Source organism: Myotis nattereri (assembly GCF_964212035.1).
Source record: "Myotis nattereri genome assembly, chromosome: X".
Classification (NCBI taxonomy): Eukaryota; Metazoa; Chordata; class Mammalia; order Chiroptera; family Vespertilionidae; genus Myotis; species Myotis nattereri.
The window spans coordinates 52,489,486-52,511,497 of NC_138078.1; the positions used below are offsets into that span (position 1 = coordinate 52,489,486).

Here is a 22,012-nt window from a genome sequence, read left to right on the forward strand (position 1 = left end):
TGTGGTATCTGTTCATAATACTGCTAGAATACTTCCTTCAAACCAACTTGGCAAATATTTTGAATAGCAAGACATGCTAGGTTTGAGCTTTGGTTCCATGGCAACTTTTGTGGTCTACTTGGACCTCGCAAGCACCACAGTGGTGATAAGGGACAGTTGTGTTTTTGTCTGAAGGCTTACTGGTGAGGATGGTAATGCCCTATTAAAAATGGGCAATGTGCTAATTTGTTTCTCAGGCTTTCTCCAGGAATTCTGAATATGAAATGCTGTACTACTTCATATTTCAAACTTGCCTTATTGACTAAATGTCTAGGAAAATTTTTTAAAAATATGTTTTTATTGATTTTTAGGGAGAGAGAGGAAGGGAGAGGGATAGAGAGACAGAAACATCAATGAGAGAGAAACATCATCGATTGACTGCCCTCCTGCACACCTCTTACTGGAGATTGAGCCCACAACCCGGGCAATGTGCCCTGACAGGGAATCGAACCAGCGACCTCTTGATTCATGGGTCAATGCTCAACCACTAAACCATACTGGCCAGGCTAGAAAAATTTTGTAAAGCTTTTTTTGTAGGGTTCCCATGAATTAGTGGATTTTGAGTATTTCTTTTTAAAGTTGATTTTCCAATTTCCTACTCTTGCCTAAACTGTATATGTTCAGCTTTTTCTACACTTTCATATTTTCCCTTGTCTTTAACATTTTTTTCTCTTTTTAGGGTATTGTCATCAACTGAAGTCTTATCAACTGATACAGATAGCAGCTCAGCTGAAGACAGTGACTTTGAAGAAATGGGGAAGAATATAGAGAACATGTTGCAGAATAAGAAAACCAGTTCTCAGCTGTCACGTGAACGGGAGGAGCAGGAGCGGAAGGAACTACAGAGGATGCTACTGGGTGAGAGTAGTGGCTTCACAGACAGACAAAAAGAGAAGGATTGAAAAAGTATAAATAACTTAAGACTAATAAGTGAGGCAAAACCAGAGGCAGAAATAGCAGGGGATGAGTGTAGAAAAGCCTGTAGATGAGGTAGATAGCACTGAAAATTGGTCTCTAGGTTTGTCTGTAGGGCACAAATTGAAGAGATACTGCCAATCTATTAACTGCTTCTGTCTGTGCCAGGCCTAGTCAAGCCAGGGCTATGTCCATCAAGTGAGCTTTCTGGGCATTCATCCTAGAGGGTAAGAGTTTTTAATACAGAATCCATGGATGAATTTTGGGGGTTGTTCTTGAACCCTCAGAAATTACATGTAAAATTCTGTGCAAATGTGCCTTTTCTGAGAAGATCCATGAATATCAGAAGATTCTGAAACGCGTTCTAGATTCTAAAAAGGGTTTAAAATAACCAAAAATTGCAGAAAATGAGTCTGGGGATGATCAAAGCCTGAACTGGTTTGGGATATGGATACTAGAATGAGAAGAGAAGAACCAGGGTGACATTAAAATTTCACTCTAGGCTTGCTAGAAAGATGGTGGTACCATTGATTAAAGTAGTAAATAACAAAGAAAGAAGTAGTATTAAGAAGGAAAGGTGTAATGTGTGGAATTAGAGATCCCCATGACACTTCCCAGTATGGATTTCAAGCAGGCAGTTGAAAACTTGGATGTAGATACTGAGAGAGAGGGTTAAGACTAAAGATGTAGTTCATTGAAATCCTTTCAGAACTTTGTACTTTAAAAAATGGAAACATTGGCAATGGTAAAATGAAGTCAGGAAAGGACATGTCAGTATATTTGAGGGCTGGTGGGAACTTTTATACTTTCTGTAGAACCATAGTTTTGTGGCATGTTGAGCTTCAAGGTTTTCTCTCAACCTCAAGAAAATGGACATTTGAGTGGTAGGGGGAATGTGTGGAAATCTTTTTCTGCCTTGCAGCAGCAGGTTCGGCAGCAGCAGGAAACAATCACAGAGATGATGATACAGCTTCTGTGACTAGCCTTAACTCTTCTGCCACTGGCCGTTGTCTCAAGATTTATCGCACATTTCGAGATGAAGAGGGGAAAGAATATGTTCGCTGTGAGACGGTCCGAAAGCCAGCTGTCATAGATGCCTATGTGCGCATACGGACTACAAAAGACGAGGAGTTCATGTGAGTTTATCTCACCACTTTCCACTTTGATTAAGAATGATAATGGTAGGGGATGGGAGTGAGGGTGAGTGCTTGATTTTTAGTGATAGGATTCTGCATAGTTGTCCCTGGAAGTCCACTAATAGGGAACCATCTTGCCTTTTAGATCTTTGGGTTCGAGTAGTGCCAAATCACAGGGAGAATTCAAAATTTGCCACAAAACGAAGACATATTTTCAGTTCTACCTGAGTACTTTGCATTTTGGTTAGTTGGTTGACTGGCAGAAATCTTAGGGATTACTCTCATTCTGAGAGAGGTGCCACTCTGCAACTAAAAGGCTGATGAGTGGGGGAGATGGGAATGCCAGGTGACTTCTTATTTTAGTATGGTTGGATTACTTTAGTTTGGAGATGTTTAGCTATTAGAATAGTCTGCTTGGTTTAGGTTTGCTTATGGTCCTATGATTTTTTTTTACACCCCCTTTCCTGTTATTTAGTCGAAAATTTGCCCTTTTTGATGAACAGCATCGAGAAGAGATGCGAAAAGAACGGCGGAGGATTCAAGAGCAGCTGAGGCGGCTTAAGCGGAACCAAGAGAAGGAGAAGCTTAAGGGTCCTCCTGAGAAAAAGCCAAAAAAGTTGAAGGAGCGTCCTGACCTAAAAGTAAGTATAATGTGGTATGATTATAATTAACAAAACAAAGAAAGAAAGCATACTTTTCCCCCTACCTTTTGGATCCTCCCTTACTGGGAAGGCAGTATTGTTGAAAGCTAGTCTGAATTGACATGGTTACTTGGGTGTTTTCAGTACTAGTATGACTGGTACCAAAACCACCAGACCTAATCAGTGCCATTGGGTGTCATTTCATACCTCATCCATTGGAAATATTTTCTAGGAGTTGAAATAGGTTTGGTGAAGAAAAAAAAAATGAAGTAGGTTTGGTGGATTTTTTAAAAATATTTTTTAATTGATTTTAGAGAGGGAGAGAGAGAGACGTCAATGATGAGAGAGAACCATGGATTGGCTGCTTCCTGCACACCCCCCACCGGAGATCGAGCCCGCAACCCGGGCATGGGACCCTTTAGTCTGCAGGCTGACGCTCTATCCACTGAGCCAAACTGGCTAGGGCAGCCGTGGGCAAACTACGGCCCGATCCGGCCTGTTTGAAATGAATAAAACTAAAAAAAAAAAGACCGTACCCTTTTATGTAATGATGTTTACTTTGAATTTATATTAGTTCACACAAACACTCCATCCATGCTTTTGTTCCTGCCCTCTGGTCCAGTTTAAGAACCCATTGTGGCCCTCGAGTCAAAAAGTTTGCCCACCCCTGGGATAGGGCAAGATTTTTTAACCTGTATTTATGTACATATGAGCATTTATACACACACACATCTTGTTTTTAAATTGTATATATTAAAAGAAGCAACAGAAATAAATATAAAATACATATTGCTTTGCATAACTTAGGTAGGATTCTAGATATTACTATGCAGTGTAATTGTAATATTTACCATAAAATGAGGCAACTGTGATACAGTGGAAAGAACTGTGGACTTGCATACAGAAGATCTAGATTCAAGTCTGGTTGCCATCTAATAGCTCTGTGATCTTAACCTTTTCAAACCTGTTTTTTCTTCTATAAAATACCTATCTCACAGTACTGTTGTACTAAGTGATATAATACGTGGGAAGCACTTTATAAACTAAAATTTTCAACAAGGTTAAACTGCTGTTAACCTGAGGTCATTAAAGTATTTTAATGTATGTGATCTTATGTAAATATGATACAGCATTGACCCCATTTCACAGATGAACATGCGGTCAGTTCCAAAACAGATGGGAATATGCCCATGCTGGCTGCCTGTGTTGCCGAGTGCAGCCTTGGGCTTCCAACAGACTTTCTTCTGTACATTTACTATTTTCATAGTTTATAACAAGTTGGGAGTGGAAATCCTCTTCGATTTCTTTCTTGATTTTTATAGAAATGTTCTTTCTCTGTATTTTTTTAATGTGCCCTTTCCATACATATGCACTTTTGTCCAATGCCTCTGGTTGAAGGTGTTTAACAGTTCTTTTCAAACCAAAGTTCTGATCCTGCCTTTGTCTCTCTCTTGCTGTGTATATATGTTTTTAGCAGACTTTTGTTGAACTTTGTTTTTCTATGCAAAATAATTTTCATTGAAATTAAGTTAATTTTATTCCAGAAAGATCATAGGCTGACCTACCCAAATTGTATAGATTTCTTAAAGCTAACATCATGCAGCCTGCTTACCTCTGACATTGGTACTTTTCCTCCTGCAGCTGAAATGTGGGGCTTGTGGAGCCATTGGGCACATGAGGACAAACAAATTCTGCCCCCTCTATTATCAAACAAATGCTCCACCTTCCAATCCTGTTGCCATGACAGAGGAACAGGAAGAGGAGTTGGAAAAGACAGTCATTCATAATGATAATGAAGAACTTATCAAGGTTGAAGGGACCAAGATTGTTTTAGGGAAACAGCTAATTGAGAGGTAAGGGATAGGAAGTGACACAGAGGAAATCTGTTGGAGGTTGGTGATACTGATGGGCGGCAGGGGTGGATATGCTGAGAGCATTGGAACTTTTATGGATTTTTCTTTGTAATTGTTCCAGTATGAAAATTACAGTCTTTTGTTGCAAAGCACTTACTAAGTTCGACCACTTGCTCTTGGGCATGTACCTAACTTTTTCTTTTTCTTTTTTTTTTTCTGTTCATCAGATTATTTATTCACTTGATTTTTAGATTCACTTGTTGATAGATGTGTATTTGTTGTTCGTAATTTGTATCTTTACCTTTTTCTTCTTCTTCCTCTTCTTAAAGGATACCTTTCAGCATTTCATTTAATACTGGTTTAGCTTTTCCTTATCTGTGAAGCTCTTTATCTGACCTTCAATTCTGAATGATAGCTTTGCTGGATAAAGTAATCTTGGTTGTAGGTTCTTGGTATTCATCACTTTGAATATTTCTTGCCACTCCCTTCTGGCCTGTAAAGTTTCTGTTGAGAAATCAGCTGACATTCCTATGGGTACTCCCTTGTAGGTAACTGACTTTCTCTTGCTGCTTTTAAGATTCTTTCTTTGTCTTTTGCTCTTGGCATTTTAATTATGATGTGTCTTGGTGTGGTCCTCTTTGGATTCCTTTTGTTTGGGATTCTCTGCGCTTCCTGGACTTGTAAGTCTATTTCTTTCACCAGGTAGGGGAAGATTTCTGTCAATATTTCTTCAAATAGGTTTTCAATATCTTGCTTTCTCTCTTCTTCTGGCACCCCCATAATTCAGATGTTGGTACGCTTGAAGTTGTCCCTTACACTACCTTCATATTTTTGGATTCTTTTTTCTTTTTCCGGTTGGGTGATTTTTGCTTCTTCGTATTTCAAACCTTTGACTTGATTCTTGTGCTCCTCTGGTCTGCTGTTGGATCTCTGCATAATATCCTTTATTTCAGTCAGTGTATGCTTAATTTCTAGTTGGTCTTTTTTCATAACCTCAAGGGTCTCACTAAATTTATCGGCAGTCTCACTAGATTTCTTGAGGGTCTCACTAAATTTATCGGCGGTTTCTAGAAAATTCTTGAAAAACCTTAAAAGTGTGGTTTTGAACTCTATATCCAGTAGTTTGCTTTCCTCCATTTCTGTCATTTGTGACTTGTTTCTTTGTCTCCGCATTTTTTATGCTTCCCTGTGTTGATAGAGTGGCTTTCTGTGTTAGGTGTCCTATAGGGCCCAGTGGCTCAGCCTCCCCAATTACCTGAGGTAGACACTCTTGGTGCACCCCTTTGTGGGCTTTGTGCACAGTCTTGTTGTAGTTAAGCCTTGATTGTTGTAGGTATCACTGGGAGGAATTGACCTCCAGGCCAATTGGCTGTGAGAATCAGCTATGTCTGCAGTGGGAGAACTTCTGAGCTGGAGACACTTTTCTGGGGCAAGACTTGATTCAGTGGGGCTTTGGTACTCACTGAGTCTGCCCCCTGAGTGTGTCCCTTATGTATCTGAGGAGTTGTAATCTAGATGGTCCCACTCTGACCACTGGGTACACTGGCTCTTGGGTCTCTAAGGAGGTGCTAATTTAGCCTCTGCCTGAGGCTACCCCGCAGGAGCTATGGAGAGATTCCTCTTCTTTGTTTGGGGTTTGGAGGTGCCCAGATGAGGCCCAGCTGTGAAGCAGTGCAAGCTGCTGTGCGGTCTTGGACCTTCTTTTGGAAGTTCTGGGTCTCTCTGATTCAGCTGCAGTTTGTTAGGTAATTTTTAGGTTGTAAAGGGCCAGGCCTTTCATATGCAAAAGCCTCTGTGCACAGCTTAGGTGGCGTGGGGTCTCAGGGGATCAACAGGGCGGGGCAAGCAGCTATGACTGCTCCCCAGTCCTACCCTAAGAGGCCCCGCGTCTCTGTGTCCCGGTAATTGCTGCAAGCACCTCTGAGAGAAAGCTGCCCTCGAGTTCCAACCAATGCCAGACAGTCCAGTTTCTCCCCTTATGAGTCTGGTTCCCCAGAGACTCACCCGGAACTGGAGTTCAGAGCAGTCAGTTGCCAGCCCTTTCTCAGCGTGGACCTCTGTACCTCTGTACTTTACTTCTGCACCTCCTCTGAGTCTGTGCTTTTCTCTTTCCTTCTAGTTGTAGAATTTCCACTCAGCCAGCCTTCCTGTGGTTCTGGATGATGTCCATGTTGTCATTTAGTTGTATTTTTGAAGTGGTTGTGCGAGGCAGCAATTTCCCGTGTTTACCTATGCCGCCGTCTTGGTTTCTCCCATACCTAACTTTTCTGAGTCTCAGTTTTCTTATTTACAAAATAGAACCACCCTTTCTAGGGTAGTTATGAGATAAAAATGAGAGAGACTATATAAAGCTCAGTGTCTGGCATATAGTAGATGCTCTTCTTATTCCCCTTCCCAGGCACTCAATATTTGTAAGGTCCCTAATCTCAGAATGTTGTAATTATGGACCATACAAAAAGTTTAAGGAGACATAAACTGTGCTTACACATACCTGTCTCTTGCCCTAAGAGAATTTAATAAAGAAGCAGTTTTTAAATTAAAAAATTTCCCCCAACCTTTTAGTTTAAAAATTTCAAACCTACGGTAAATTTAAAGACAACATGCTATTCCTTTAAATTTACCAACTGTCCCATTTGTTTCACCTTTATATATTTAAACTTTTGCTGAACTGTTTAGAAATAACTTGCAGGCATCATAATATTTCTCTTATAAATTCTTTAGCATAGTACATAACAACATAGGACATAATTAACATTAATTCAGTAGTATCTTGCATCCAGTTCTTATTCAAATGTCCTGAGTTGTCTCAAAGTACTTTATTGCCTATCCCCAAATTCAGGATCCAGTTACAGTTCAAACATTTAAGTATTTTGAGTCTTTCCTAATCTAGAACTGCCTTCCCCACCTTTTTTGGGTTTTATGACATTGACTTGTTTTTGAAGAGTCCAGGCCAATTGTCTCATAAAATATCCCACAATCTGGATTTGCCTGGTTGTTTTCTCATTGATTATATTCATATTAAATGTCTTTGACAAGGTTACTACATAGGTGGTATTATGTACTTAATACACCACATCAGGAAGCTCATATTGTCAGGTTTCTGTACTATTTTAATCATCTTGTTAAAGTGGTGATCCCCCGATTTCTCTATGATAAAGGTATGTTTTTCCCTTTGTAATGAATATGTTGGTGAATATCCTGATCCGTAACAGTCATTCTCTCAATAGTTTTGGCATCCATTGATGATCCATTATTAAATTGGGAGGGGTCTCAAAACAATGTGTTTTTTTTTCTAATTCTAGCATTCTTTCTACATTAAATGGCATTCTATAAAGTTTCCCCTCCTTTTTTGAGTAGAGTACTATTACAGATTCTGAAGTTTCTTTCCTTTGTAAACTTTACCTTATTATTAATTTTGATTTCCATCATCGTCCCAAATTTTACCCCTTCATACCAGATCCTGTGTCCTTTTGACATGACCCTATAAATCTTTGATAACTTCTTTGCTTTCTGGCACAAGATGTTCTAAGATCTCCTTAAAATTTCCCTATCCCAGATCTAGAATCAGCCATTTCTCTAAAGGAGCCCTGGTTCCATTTATTGGGGAACGCTGTTTAGAAACCAAGATCTAGATGCCATTGGTACTAGGCTCTTAGTGGACAGAACTAGGAAGTATACATGTATTGTAAAGCACAATTCATAGAGATTCAAATTGTATCTACAGATTCTTCCTCATATCCCTACATTTCATATTTGTATCTTTTCTTTGGTTCCCAACATCAATTTATTCATTTGCTTTGTCCTAAGATACATACAAAATAGTTTGAGAATTACAATACCAGTATTACTACCAACAACAAACCTGTAGAGTCAGGTGTGTTTTCTAGTTGTCCTTGGACTATATGCCACTGAAGTTGTACAGTCAGGGTATTATATTCAAAATATATTTGAATTCTTTTTTGTGTTTTTTTAAAAATCTTTTTATTTTTAATCCTCACCCGAGGATATTTTTTCTATTGATTTTTAGAGAGAGTGGAAAGGAGGGGGAGAGACAGAGAGAAACATCAATGTGAGAGAGACATATTAATTGGTTGCCTCCTGCATGTGCCCCGACAGGGGCCGGGGATCAAGCCTGCAAACCTTTGGTCTGTAGGCTGACGCTCTATCCAGTGAGCTAAACTGGCTAGGGCTAGTTCCCTTATTTTCTAAATAGGAAACTGAGGTGAAATTGTGGCTTGCCTAGTTCTTTATTATAAACTTGGAGATCCTATGAGGCCTTGCCTGATCTGAACCTTAGATGTGGATGTCTGGCCTTTAGTTTGGCTTTTTCCTCCCCAGGCTTATTCTCAGGGACTTTGGACTGTTTCACTGTAGTTGCTTTTATCCCTGGGGACTATAAATAGGGACTGCATGCTATGAAAGTGTTATTAATTGCAGTGCAGATGAGGTTCGCAGAAAATCTCTGGTTCTCAAGTTCCCTAAACAGCAACTCCCTCCTAAGAAGAAACGGCGAGTTGGAACCACTGTTCACTGTGACTATTTGAATGTGAGTATTTGCATTGCTTTTTTCTGACCAGATGAGCTTCTCATTGATTCCCGTAGCCCTCTAAGCCATGGTCCTGACATAGATTCTGAATCCCTTTGTCCTTGCCCTGAAAATTAATGTGTACTGTTCATTATAAGACTTCCAAAACATATTTGTCCAGGTAGAAAGTATTGTTTTTTAATCTATAGAAGCATTCTGATTCATTGTTTTTCCTTAGAGACCTCATAAGTCCATCCACCGGCGCCGGACAGACCCCATGGTGACACTGTCATCCATCTTGGAGTCTATCATCAATGACATGAGAGATCTTCCAAATGTGAGTTCATTGCATTCATATCTACAGTAGAGATGAAAAGGCTTTTTGTTCTGTCCATGATTTTAGATGGAGGACAGTATAGTCCTAAGTACGTGGAAATCCTAATTCTTTGGGGTATAGTGTTATTTTTTAAATTATTTTTTCTTCTCTGTTTTGTTGTTGTTAATCCTCACCTGAAGATATTTTTTCCATTGATTTTGTTTGTTTGTTTTGAGAGAGAGAGAGAGAGAGAGAGAGAGAGAGAGAGAGAGAGAGAGAGAACGTGAAACATCAATGTGAGAGAGGCACATTGCTTGGTTGCCTCCTGAACATGCCGCCAACTGGGGCCAGGGATTGAACCTGCAGCTGTTGATCAGGAATCGAACCCTCAACCTTTTCGGTGTATGGGACAATGCTCTAATCAACTGAGCTACCTGGCCAGGGCTAAAAATATTTTTATTGATATTTGGAGAGAGAGAGAGAGAGAGAGAGAGAGAGAGAGAGAGAGAGAGAAACATTAATCAGCTGCCTCCTAAACGCCCTGTACCAGGGATCCAGCCTGCAACCTGGTCATATGCCCTGACACCAGGAATCAAACCGGCAAGCTTTTGGTGCATAGGACGGCCCCCAACTAACTGAGCCACACTGGCTGAGGATAGGTTATAGTTCTTTGCTTCTTTCATTTTTTTTATAAAACAATTGAGTAGAGGGAACAGTCATACCTGCTTCATCTAGAAAACATCCTTTGAGAGTTTATGAACAGGTAGAGAGGTAAGATGTGAAAGAATCTTCAGGAATCTCTGGCAACTGTTCTTTGCTTATGGGTGGTGCTGGCTCTTGTTTGCACAGACTTACCCTTTCCACACTCCAGTCAATGGGAAGGTTGTAAAGGACTACTACAAAATTATTACTCGACCAATGGACTTACAGACACTTCGTGAAAATGTGCGTAAACGCCTCTACCCATCTCGGGAAGAGTTCAGAGAGCATTTGGAGCTCATTGTGAAAAATAGTACAACCTACAATGGTAAGAATCATCTATTCTTTGATTGAAGAGGTCACCTTTCAGATCCTCATAAGTTCAGACTATATAGGACTGATGAAAAGGTCCTAAAATATATTAGTGCATTTTGCAGTTTTGAAAAGCCGATAGTACACATTTTAGTCATTTAATATATACTTCACCCTTGAACAACCTGGGTTTCAACTGTGTGGGTCCATTTATATATGATTTAAAATATGTATATATATATATATATATATATATATATATATATATATATATTTTTTTTTATTGATTTCAGAGAAGAAGGGAGAGGGAGAGAAACATCAATGATGAGAGGGAATCATTGATTGGCTGCCTCCTGCATGTTGGATCGAGCCTGCAACCCAGGCATGTGCCTTTGACTGGAATCGAACCTGGCAGGGACCCTTTGGTCCACAGGCGAACGCTCTATCCACTGAACCAAACTAGCCAGGGCTATATATGATTTTTGAATTGACCTTCACAGTTCAAACCCACATTGTTCAATGGTCAACTGGTAGTGGGAATCTGAATATGCAGAGAGCCAACTTAAATTATACATGAATTTTCTACTGTGTGAGTCGTCAGTGCCCTTAACCTGTGCGTTGTTCAAGGGTCAACTGTATATTGCTTCTTTTTATTACCACTTTTTAATGTATCCTCTGGAGAATTTGGAGTCTATCTGTTGAAATGAAACTATTACATGGGGAGCACTAGGAGTTTAAGAAGTGGGCCTAGGTAAAAAGAAGGGAGAAGCATTCAGTGTGGATGGAACCTGTGCAGAGTATGTGCATGTGACATATTTGCTGTGTGTGAATCTTTGATTTGGTCTACAAATCTATTACAGGGGATGTTATATGTCCACTTTGCTTAAAAGCTGGAAAGGCAACGAGGAAGAAATCTTTCTGAGTCTTTTTAAAGGGGGGAAAAACAGTACAGCTTCTATATGTAAAGGGTAAACTTTTTTGGCTCCCATTGTGTCCTTGAGCACAGATTCATATAGGGGTTAAGAATACAGGTAACATGAGTCATGGCTCTGACTCTTACAAATTGAGTCACCTTAGATAAATTATCTTAACTGCTCATAGCCTCCTCAGTTTTGTCATCTAAATATGGGGCAATGGTGTCTTATTTTCCCATTATTCTCTTTTGGGGGAGAGGGGCTTGAAAATTTTTATTTAACTTCAGCAAATATTGGGAATAGAAAAATGAACTCTGCAGAATCTCACAAATAAATTTTTCTGATCTCCACTAACAAATGTTATCCTCTGATGACTAAGCAATGATCATGCTATGAACAGTCACCATAATTATAAGGAGTACTGAAATAGATCCCATTATTCTTATTGAACATGTCATTAAACATTTGTTGAATGAATAAATGAATGAATGCTAAATTAATTAGAAAAGAGCTGAGGTTTAGGCTCTGGGGAACACTTACACAAAAGAATAGACAGGGAAAGATAAGAAAATAAGTACTGAAAGGAAGTAGTCAGAATTATTAGTCTAGATGAAAATGTTTTTAACTATCCTGGTGAGCTTAAATTAGGGTAGCCATAAGCAGGGAGTGTAGGAAATGGTTTCTGAAGCTCTTATTATGGATATCAGGGAAACTAAAGTAATATTCTGAGATGAGATAGAGATTCTTTTATGAGAAAGGCTTTGTTTGGATTAGACATATGTTGGGAGGACATCACAAACCATGAGTTCTGCAAACAAAAATTACAGTGGCAAAATCTATATGCTAAGTATGGGAAGATTTTAAATCCTGTATTGATCTCCTCAGCCATCCTTAAACATATTATTGTTCTCCATCCTTAGTATCATTTTCAAAGCATTAAAGACAGCAGTATCAATAGTTGTACTACTATGTGTGGATATACACAAATAAGGAAGAGAGTTAAAATTAGTTTGTTCATTTGTTGTGTGTCTACTATTTGTTAGGCACTAAAAATGAAGATAAGACTGGTTTATGTGTGTAGCCCAGCAGCTAGTCTGGTGCCTGGCACATATTTGGTGCTTAAGTAAACGTGGCAAACATCTGGAGAAGTGTTGGCAGCTCTTACCTCCCATTTAAAAAAAATATTTTTATTGATTTTCAGAGAAGGGATAGGGAGAGAGAGATAGAAACATCAGTGAAGAGAGAGAATCATTGATCGGCTGTCTGCTGCACAACCCCTACTGGGGATCGAGCCTGCAACCCCGGGCACGTGTCCTGACCGGGAATCGAACCGTGACCTCTGGTTCATAGGTTGAGGCTCAACCATTGAGGCACACTGGCTGGGCTTGCCTCCCCCATTTTTAACAGTTTCATTTCTTCTTGTTGCTCTACAATTTAGGGCCAAAGCACTCATTGACCCAGATCTCTCAATCCATGTTGGATCTCTGTGATGAAAAACTCAAAGAGGTAAGACATTTAAAATGAGAGAAAGGCAGTGGAATTAGAAGGTGGTGGGTAGCAGGGTTGAGGAAGTAGGGAATGCAACAGAAGAAAGAGTAAAGACATGTAGGAGTAGCAGATTTTTAGTATGTTAGAGTTTGGAAGGGAACTTAGAAATTATATAGTTCAATTCCTTTTGTAGATGGAAAAACAGGTTCATAGAAGAAAATGACTTGTCCTGGGCATCATGACTTTTAAATAGTAGAGCTAGGATTAAAATCTATAACCCACATGTCTCTTTAGAAAGGGCCAAGGAAAGTGATTTTCCAGGAAGTCATCTGGAGTTAAGAGGCTGTATTTTGGCAGGGAGGAATTTTAATTTTTAAAAGGTAATCTATATTCCATCTTCTTACCTAAAAAATATGGTACCTTACAAGCTTATAAAAACGCAATAATGATATAATGATGTTAATACCGAAGTAGATACTTCATAAAAGGATAATCAAATGGCCAATAAACAAGAAAAGATTCTCAACTTGATTGATTATTGGGGAAGTGCAAATTTAAACCATGATTAGATACCACTACATACCCACCAGAAAGGCTAAAATTTTAAAAAGACTTAAAAAAAAAGATTGATAATACTAAGTGTTAGTGAGGATGTGGAACAATTGGTACATAAACTTTTTCCCAGTAAAGTATGAAATGAATTTCATTTAGATTTCCTTATACAGAAGTCATTAATCAACAGTAATGTGTTAGCGTGATTGTAAAATCTAACTTGGTGAAGGTGTTTCTATTATGGAAGCTAAGGTTTTGATGCCCAGGGATGTATATTTTGGTGAATAGAGTAGAATACAGAATACCTAAAGGAGTGGCTGGTACATCCTGTTTGATCCTTTTACTAGAATGTCATTTATCTTGACTTTTTGCTTGAAACTGAATAATCGAAAATTCTTAGACTTTTTTCGGCAACAGCAATAGACAACCTAACTTTAAATTATCCTTAATTTTCTGTGGTGATCATACCTCATGGAAACCTTTGCTTTGTTTCATGTCAGAAAGAAGACAAATTGGCTCGTTTAGAGAAAGCTATCAATCCCTTGTTGGATGATGATGACCAAGTGGCATTTTCTTTTATTCTGGATAATATTGTCACCCAGAAAATGATGGCAGTTCCAGATGTAAGTGGTCTCTGTACTAAACATTGTGAAGATAGTACAGGGGAAAGGAAAGGATAATAGGGTATACATGTGTATATATGTCGGGGAGTCTGGTGGAGGGTGGTGTTTGTCAATTCAAACTGGCATATAAATGTCAAAACTGACTTTTTTGCTGTATGTGTGCATTATCATTAAAATTAAAGAGGTCAGGAAACTGTGGACATAAAGAGGTTGTTTCTTCCTATTGTTTACATTCAGTATTTGAATGTTACTAAATAGCCCTGGAGAGAAATTAATATGCCAGCCAATGGAAGCTTTGGGAATAGAGTTGCTTCTTGAAAAATGACAGTTTGATAATTACCCAGTGTTTGTTGTCTTTTGTTTCATTTTTTGTCTTTTGCAACTTTATGACAGAGCTACTGTGTTAATTCAATGCACCATTTTGTTATAAGGTTCCTGCCTAGGAATTCTGATCTAAGTTTCCTTTTGTGTTCCTATATGTGTAATGCAATAAAACTTCTGGATGGGACTAGGGAATAAGAAATTTTGAGTATGGAGCAGGGGTTCTTACTCTTTCAGAGCATAGAAACCCTTAAAGGAATACAAGAACACCTTAAGTTACATACAGAGTTTTGTGTGGTTATGATGTGTCTTTCTGGGAAAAGTGTCATTAGTTTTGGTCAGAGTCTCAGGAATATCTATGTCCCAATGAAGGTTGAGAATCTTTAGTATAAACAGTGGTTTTTATTTAATTTCTCATGCTTTCTTTTTGCTAGTCTTGGCCATTTCATCACCCAGTTAATAAGAAGTTTGTTCCAGATTATTATAAAGTGATTGTCAGTCCAATGGATTTAGAGACTATACGTAAGGTGAGTGACTTGTTCTAATATGTGTTTTTGGAATCAATTAACTTTGTGTATCTAAGTGCCTGATTCTTTTAATCACAGAATATCTCCAAGCACAAGTATCAGAGTCGAGAGAGCTTTCTAGATGATGTCAACCTTATCCTTGCTAACAGTGTTAAGTACAATGGTGGGTATGTCTCCTTGTTTTTCTCTCTTCATCAGTCTGTTCATCTATCATTAATTAGAATTATTAAAATTTAAGTGCATGAAGTCTTGAGCAGTGATAGCAGAATCAGTCAGGTATCTTGTTTTTGTTTGTTAATCCTCACTTGAGGATATTTTTTTCATTGATTTTCAGAGAGAGTGGAAGGGAAGGAGGAGGGAATGAAAGAAACATTGATGTGAGAGAGACACATCGATTGGTTGCTTCCTGCATGTGTCTCACCTGGGCTAGGGATCAAACCTACAACTGAGATACGTGCCCTTGACCAGGAATCCAACCCGAGACCCTTTAGACCCTTTGATCCACGGGCCAACGCTCTAACCACTGAGCTACTGGCCAGGGCTTACTCTGCTTTTTTTAAAGCAGGCACACATGTTTATTTTTAAATAATGTTTTTATTGATATTTTAGTGTATGTGTTCTGTAAAGTTAATAACTTTTAATGATAGAAAAGCAATGCACATTTATTTTTTTAAACTTTGGAAAGTACAGAAAAATGAGATGAGAATAAAAATCAAGTGGATATTACTTTGGACTTTGAGTCATCACTTCTTTCCATGAGATGTGAAAACTTACCTATGCCGCAGGCCCTTAGGTGGAGCTTAGGGAAATGTGTGACTCATAGATCATGATGAGCTCAGTATATGAACTGATTGAATAATATATACCAGGTTCTGTGCTAGCTACTTAATCTATTAATATTCACTATCCTCATGTAATTCACAATCTAGTTGAAGGGAAAGATGTTAAAATGCAGCAAGTGCACTAGAGGAGAGGAAGTAGCATCTTCACCTATGGGTTAGGGAAGGCTTCTTTTTTTTTCAATATCTTTTTTTTTTTTCAGAGAAGAAGGGAGAGGGAGAGAGAATAGAAAAATCAATGATGAGACCGTCATTGATCCGCTGCCTTCTGCACTGGGGATTGAGCCCGCAACCTGGGCATGTGCCCTGACCAGGAATCAAACTGTGACCTTCTGGTTCATAGGTTGACACTAAATCGTGCTGGCTGGGCAATAAATTTCTGTTTTGAATGACTCACTTGTTAAGAAAATATTGATTGAGCACCTAATGTGTGTTGGCACTGGTAGATGCTGCAAATACAAAAATCACATTAGATATGGTCCCTGCCCCCAGTTTGGTTATAGTTTAGTTGGCAAAACAAAAGAAAAATTATGGAACTTAAATATGCTAGATGCATTCAGATTGCCAAAGAAACAGAAAAAAGGGTATCTAAATCAGAGTAGGATTAGAAGAAGCTTTCTGGAAAAGAGTTTTCTTAAGCTGAATTCCAATGGATCAATGGAGTTTGCTAGGCAGAGAGAACGGTAATTTGTCAAGGCACAGAGGCCTGAAATAACATTATCTATACTAATAAAAGGGTAATATGCTAATTAGACCGGGTCGACTGGCCCTCTTCCAGACATCTGACTTCCTTCCGGACAAAGCCATGGTGGTGGGGGCCGAGGCAGAGGCAGTTAGGGGTGATCAGGCCAGCAGGGGAGGGCAGTTGGGGGTTACCAGGCCGGCAGGGGAGGGCAGTTGGGGGCGATCAGGCAGGCAGGTGAGAGGGGTTGGGGGCAATAAGGCTGGCAGGGGAGCACTTAGGGGCAATCAGGCAGGCAGGCAGAGGTGGTTAGGGGCAATCAAGCAGGCAGGCAGGCAGAGGTGGTTAGGGGCAATCAGGTAGGCAGGTGAGTGGTTAGGAGCCAGCAGTCCCAGATTGCAAGAGGGATATCCTGTGGGATGGGGCCTAAACAGGCAGTCGGACAATCCCCCAAGGGGTTCCCGATTGGAGAGGGCATAGGCTGGGCTGAGGGAACCCGCCCCGTGCACGAATTTCATGCAAGGGCCCTCTAGTAAGGTTATAAAACAAGTTGTTGGGGTGTGTTTTAAGTGTGCATGTTGGTAAATGACTGGTTATATGTAGAGAGGTACATAGGAGTCAAATCATAGAGGGTCTGTGTGCCATATTCCACACTTAAGAGTTTTTACTTTATCCTAAGTGAGAGGACATTGAAGGAATTAAGTAGCAAAATGATGATCCCATATAACTCATTAAGCAAAATAGAAGAGGGAGCTGAGAGTATTTGAGAGAAATGACTAGCATACTGAGGTCTCAATTAAAAATCTACATGATTATAGGGGCTTTTCTCCAGCAATATTTAGCACTCAAGTAGTTTGGCTGTAAGTCTGCCAGATAAAAGGTACAGAGAAATTGGAGGGGGTAGGTGAAGGGAGGGACAACCAGAAAGACAGATGAAAAAATGGGCATTCTAGGCAGAGAGAACGGAATGTTCAATATCATGGAGGAATGAAAGAACAGGGCAAGTTTGGTGAACTATTAAACTAGTACCTGTATATTTCACCAAGGGAAGTGGTAGAAGATGGACCTCCCATTTTTGTTCCATCTCGGTTAGGTTTAAAATAATGTACTTTCTCCCTTGAGATCTCCTTATTGCTTTGGAAATTAGAGGAAATGCTCTTATGTCAGTTATCCATTATTGTCTCCAGAAAACACCTAAACCTCATCAGTCAGAATTCTGGTAATATAGATGTGTTGGTAGGCTCACAGATGCTCAGCTCAATAATGATTATAACAAATGATAAGCAAGCAGGAGTCTTCAGAAAGGCTTCTTGGTCAGGTGATGGCTGGCTTAACACATTGTATGCGGGAAATGTATTTATACGTTCTACGTTGACTGGTAGTAGAGTGCGGGACACATATTAATACGTTTTTTATAGACTAGCGGTAGAATGCGGGTAACGTATAAATAAGTTTATTTTATACTTTTTTATTGCTCTAAAGGGATGCTAAAATTGCAGATATACGAATTCCAAAGGACAAAATTTGGGTCTCTAACACATACAATGGTGAATTATGTATGTACTTCCAGGTATAATGGTAATCTATTCAACTGCGTAGAGTCATCCCTTCACACAATTCTCTGCCTTGCCATGCATTCAGTGTGATTCTAAGAAAAATAATTCAGTATACATTTTATAGTAAATCACAAAAAGTTTCATTGAAAAAAAATATGTTAAACTAAAGTTATCGTAATTTTACTGAACGTTGCCATTTGCGCAAAAAATTAGCAAAAATGGCCTGTGCCACCTGTTAGCGCGTGATAAAAACTACCCGCAAACAATGTGTTAAGATACCAGGAGCTTATGTGAGGCAATAAGAAAAACCCAGAAGATGCTAATTGAAGAAATGCAAATTGAAACAACGAGGTTCCATTTTTTTCACCTATTAGATGAGCTAAATTAAAAAAAAAATTTTTTTTATGGATTTCAGAGAGGAAGGGAGAGGGAGAGATAAAAATATCAATGATGAGAGATAATCATTGATTGCCTACTTTCTGCATGCCCCTCCACTGGGGATCAAGCCTGCAATTTGGGCATATGCCCTGACCAGGAACCGAACTGTGACCTCCTGGTTCATAAATTGACGCTCAACCACTGAACCATGCTGGCTGGGCTGAGCTCAATTTTTGAAAATGGAATATTCAATGCTAGTGAGGCAGGTGCTCTCGCATATTGCTGTTGGCAGTATAAAATTGTAAGGCATTTCTGGAAAGCTCTTTGGCAGCATTGAGAGACTTAAAAATTGTTAAATGATCAGACTTTAGGGTATAGTCCAGTAGGCTTGAATTTGAATATTGGCCCCACTGCTTAATAGCAATGTGACTTAGGGTAAGTTACTCAGCCTTTGCTTTCCCATATGTATAATAATTGTACCCTCCTTAGAGGGTTATTGTGAGCATTAAATAAAAAGATGCATGTGAGTGCTTATTAGCACATGGTGATAGGATGATAATCTATTTTAATCAGAGATGTAGACACTGATGTTTATGATCATGTTATATTAATGAGAAATAACCTGAATGGTTAATGTAAAGGGAATGTTTAGTTATTGTGCCATCTGTGTGATGGATTATTATGTAAGGATAACTAATGGCCCGGCCATTGTGGCTTAGTGGTTGAGCATTAACCTATGGACCAAGAGGTCATGGTTCCATTCCTAGTCAGGGCACATACCCAGATTGCGGGCTTGATTCCTCAGTGGGGGCGTGCAAGATGCAGCTGATCAATGATTCTCTCTTATCATTGATGTTTCTCACTCTCCCTTCCTCTCTGAAATAAAAAATAAGTTAAAAAAAACTAATGACAAAAATGCTTGCAATGTTGAGTGAGAAAAGCAGAACACAAAACTTGTTTTCTCAGTTATGCTTTAAAAAATATATGTACAGTGGGGCCTTGACTTACGAGTTTAATTCGTTCCGTGACAGCTCGTAGCTCAAATTACTCGTATGTCAAATCAACAGTGAACGAGTGAGACACGTGATGCTGGGCTGATGTTGTGGCGTTCACTGTGATGTTCGCTGCGCCAACTAGCGGTGGGGTATCTGAAGCTGGCTCATAACCCGAATTTTAGCTCGCAACTCAAAGCAAAAAATCGGCCGAGAGACAGCTCGTATCTCGAAAAACTCATTAGTCGGGACACTCGTTAAGTCAAGGCCCCACTGTATATATAAAAATTTGGAAGGAAATGCATGAATGTGATAATAGTGGTTATTTCTGAGATAAAAGGTTAGGATAATCTTCATTTTCATCTTTTGCATGTTTTTCAAGTTTTCTGGTATGGAAAACTGGAAACTATTTCTAGAGGAGGTGATCTTTTTTAATCCTCACCCGAGGATATGTTTATTGATTTGAGAGAGAGAGACAGAGAGAGAGAGAGAGAACATCAATCGCTTGCCTCCTGTATGCATCCTGATCGGGGATGGAATCCTCAACCTAGGTATGTGCGCTGACCGGGAATGGAACTCACAACCTTTTTGGTGTACGGATGACGCTCCAACCAACTGAGCCACCCAGCTGGGCTAGAAGAGGTGACTTTTATGCTAAATTTTAAAGGATGATGATTATAGTAGGTAATATTTATTGATCACCTACTGTGCTAAGCAGATAATCAAGTGGAGAATGGTAGGGAAGACATTCCAGGCAGACAGAACAAATGCAAAAATAGATGAGTGTCTTGGATAAGGAAGTGAAAAGTAGTTGAGTTTGGCTAGGTTGTAGAGTAGGAGTTAATTTTGGTGGGAAGAAATGAGTTTTTAACCCTTTGCGGTCGTATTAAATTTGGACATGGGTGTCGTACTGGTCAGAATTAATTTCCATTGAAAGAGCAGTGATACATGAAAGATTATGAAGGATAAACAAGATTTATTAATTCTTTTTTGGAACTACGTCACTACTAGTAGAATCACTACAAACGTTACCACTTTCTATGTCAGAGTCAGTATTCAAGGTGCCAAAATAAAACTCTTCATCGTTACTTTCAGATTCACAGTACACTTCTTTCGGTAACTTTCTTTTTGCCATTTTGGAGTATTATTTTGAAATATCTTAACAAGCGAGAATGCCTAATTACAGTTAAACGTAATTTGTAAAGCTTTATTTGAAATTCTGCGAAGTATCTTCGAAGTTTGTCGATTTCTTCACTCTCAAAAGGTGACTGACTCGCCACGGTGTTTTGCATGGCCAGTTTGTTTATATTGAGTTTCGATATCTCCGATTTGTCGGGGCAATGTTTTGGTTCGTGACAAGGTCGCTTAGACACTTAAGAGCTTTCAGAGAAATTATGAACTGATACATGAATGAATAGAGTTAAGATTCGTACGGTTCCTTGCTGTGGTGGCTGAGAGCAGACATACGACCGGAACGGTAAAAAAGCTTTGGTGGCTGAGAGTAGACAAACGACCGCAAAGGGTTAAAGGTAGGTGGGCAAATTATGAAAGGCATAGTATGCACACTAAGTCTTTAAAAGGAAAGAAGGCCCAGCCAGCGTGGCTCTGGTTGAGCATCAACCTATGAACGAGGAGGTCATGGTTCGATTCCCGGTCAGGGCACATGCCTGGGTTGCAGGCTCCATCCGCAGTGTGGGGCATGTGGGAGGCAGCCGATCAGTGATTCTCTCTCATCATTGATGTTTCTATCTCTCCCTCTCCCTTCCTCTCTAAAATAAATAAAAATATATATTTAAAAAATAAGAGGAAAGAGGGCCATCCATATTAGGTATTTAATAAGATCATACTGGAAGCTATTTGAAGAATAGATTGAAGGGGAATGAGATATGAGACTAATAAAGAAACTATTGACAACAGTCCAGGTTAAAAACACTGAGGACTTGAACTAAGGTAAGTATCAAAAAGAATGGAAGATGGGACAAATTGTAGAGATACTGAGGAAGGCCTTGGCCAGTGTGGTTCAGTTGGTTGGAGCATCGTCCCATACACTTAAAGGTGGTGGGTGTGATTTCCAGTCAAGGCACATAACCCAGGTTAGTGGTTCAATCCCTGGTTGGGGTGTTTGTGGGAGGCAACGAATCGTTTCTCTCTCTCTCTCTCTCTCTCTCTCTCTCTCTCTCTCTCTCTCTTCCTCTCTCTCTACCTCCCTCTCTTCCCCCCTTCCCTCTCTAAGATCATTTTTTTAAAAAAAGGAGATACTGAGGAAGTAGAATTGATATCTTCATAAATGGTTGAAAGTTGAGGGTATGGATAAAGGACAGAGAAAATTCAAGATGATGCCAATACTCAAATGCTGATGGTGAAAACATAAATTGGTACAAACTTTTTAGAGTGTAAGTGTTCATTCCTTTATCTAAGCAATTTTACCTCCAGGGAATACTCCACACAAGTTTTCAGAAGCACATCTACAAATATATATATCTTTATGATTGCAGTGTTGTTCATAATTGCAAAAACATGGGAGCATTCCGAATATCCAATAATAGGAAATTGGTTGAATAAATTATGGTATATTTATATGATGGAATACAGGTTAGTTATCAGAATGGTAGATTAACAAATAAGATGTATTTGTATATGCTGATATCAAAATATATTCTGTATAGTCCTGGCTGGGTTGCTCGGTTGGAGTGTTGTCCCTTAC

At 39.3% G+C, this 22,012-nt stretch overlaps 1 protein-coding gene across 2 annotated transcripts in view; it reads left to right on the forward strand.

The window, feature by feature from the left end:
* The window catches only part of TAF1 (TATA-box binding protein associated factor 1), an 83,446-nt gene that overhangs the window by 26,646 nt on the left and 34,788 nt on the right, over positions 1-22,012 (forward strand). For both annotated transcript variants that reach the window (XM_081080852.1, XM_081080853.1), the window contains exons 22-32: positions 719-897; positions 1,877-2,090; positions 2,566-2,731; positions 4,373-4,584; positions 9,022-9,130; positions 9,348-9,446; positions 10,275-10,452; positions 12,789-12,856; positions 13,891-14,013; positions 14,769-14,861; positions 14,940-15,024. In XM_081080852.1, the coding sequence (XP_080936978.1) occupies positions 719-897; positions 1,877-2,090; positions 2,566-2,731; positions 4,373-4,584; positions 9,022-9,130; positions 9,348-9,446; positions 10,275-10,452; positions 12,789-12,856; positions 13,891-14,013; positions 14,769-14,861; positions 14,940-15,024 (1,526 nt within the window). The remainder of the gene's footprint in view (positions 1-718; positions 898-1,876; positions 2,091-2,565; positions 2,732-4,372; positions 4,585-9,021; positions 9,131-9,347; positions 9,447-10,274; positions 10,453-12,788; positions 12,857-13,890; positions 14,014-14,768; positions 14,862-14,939; positions 15,025-22,012) is intronic.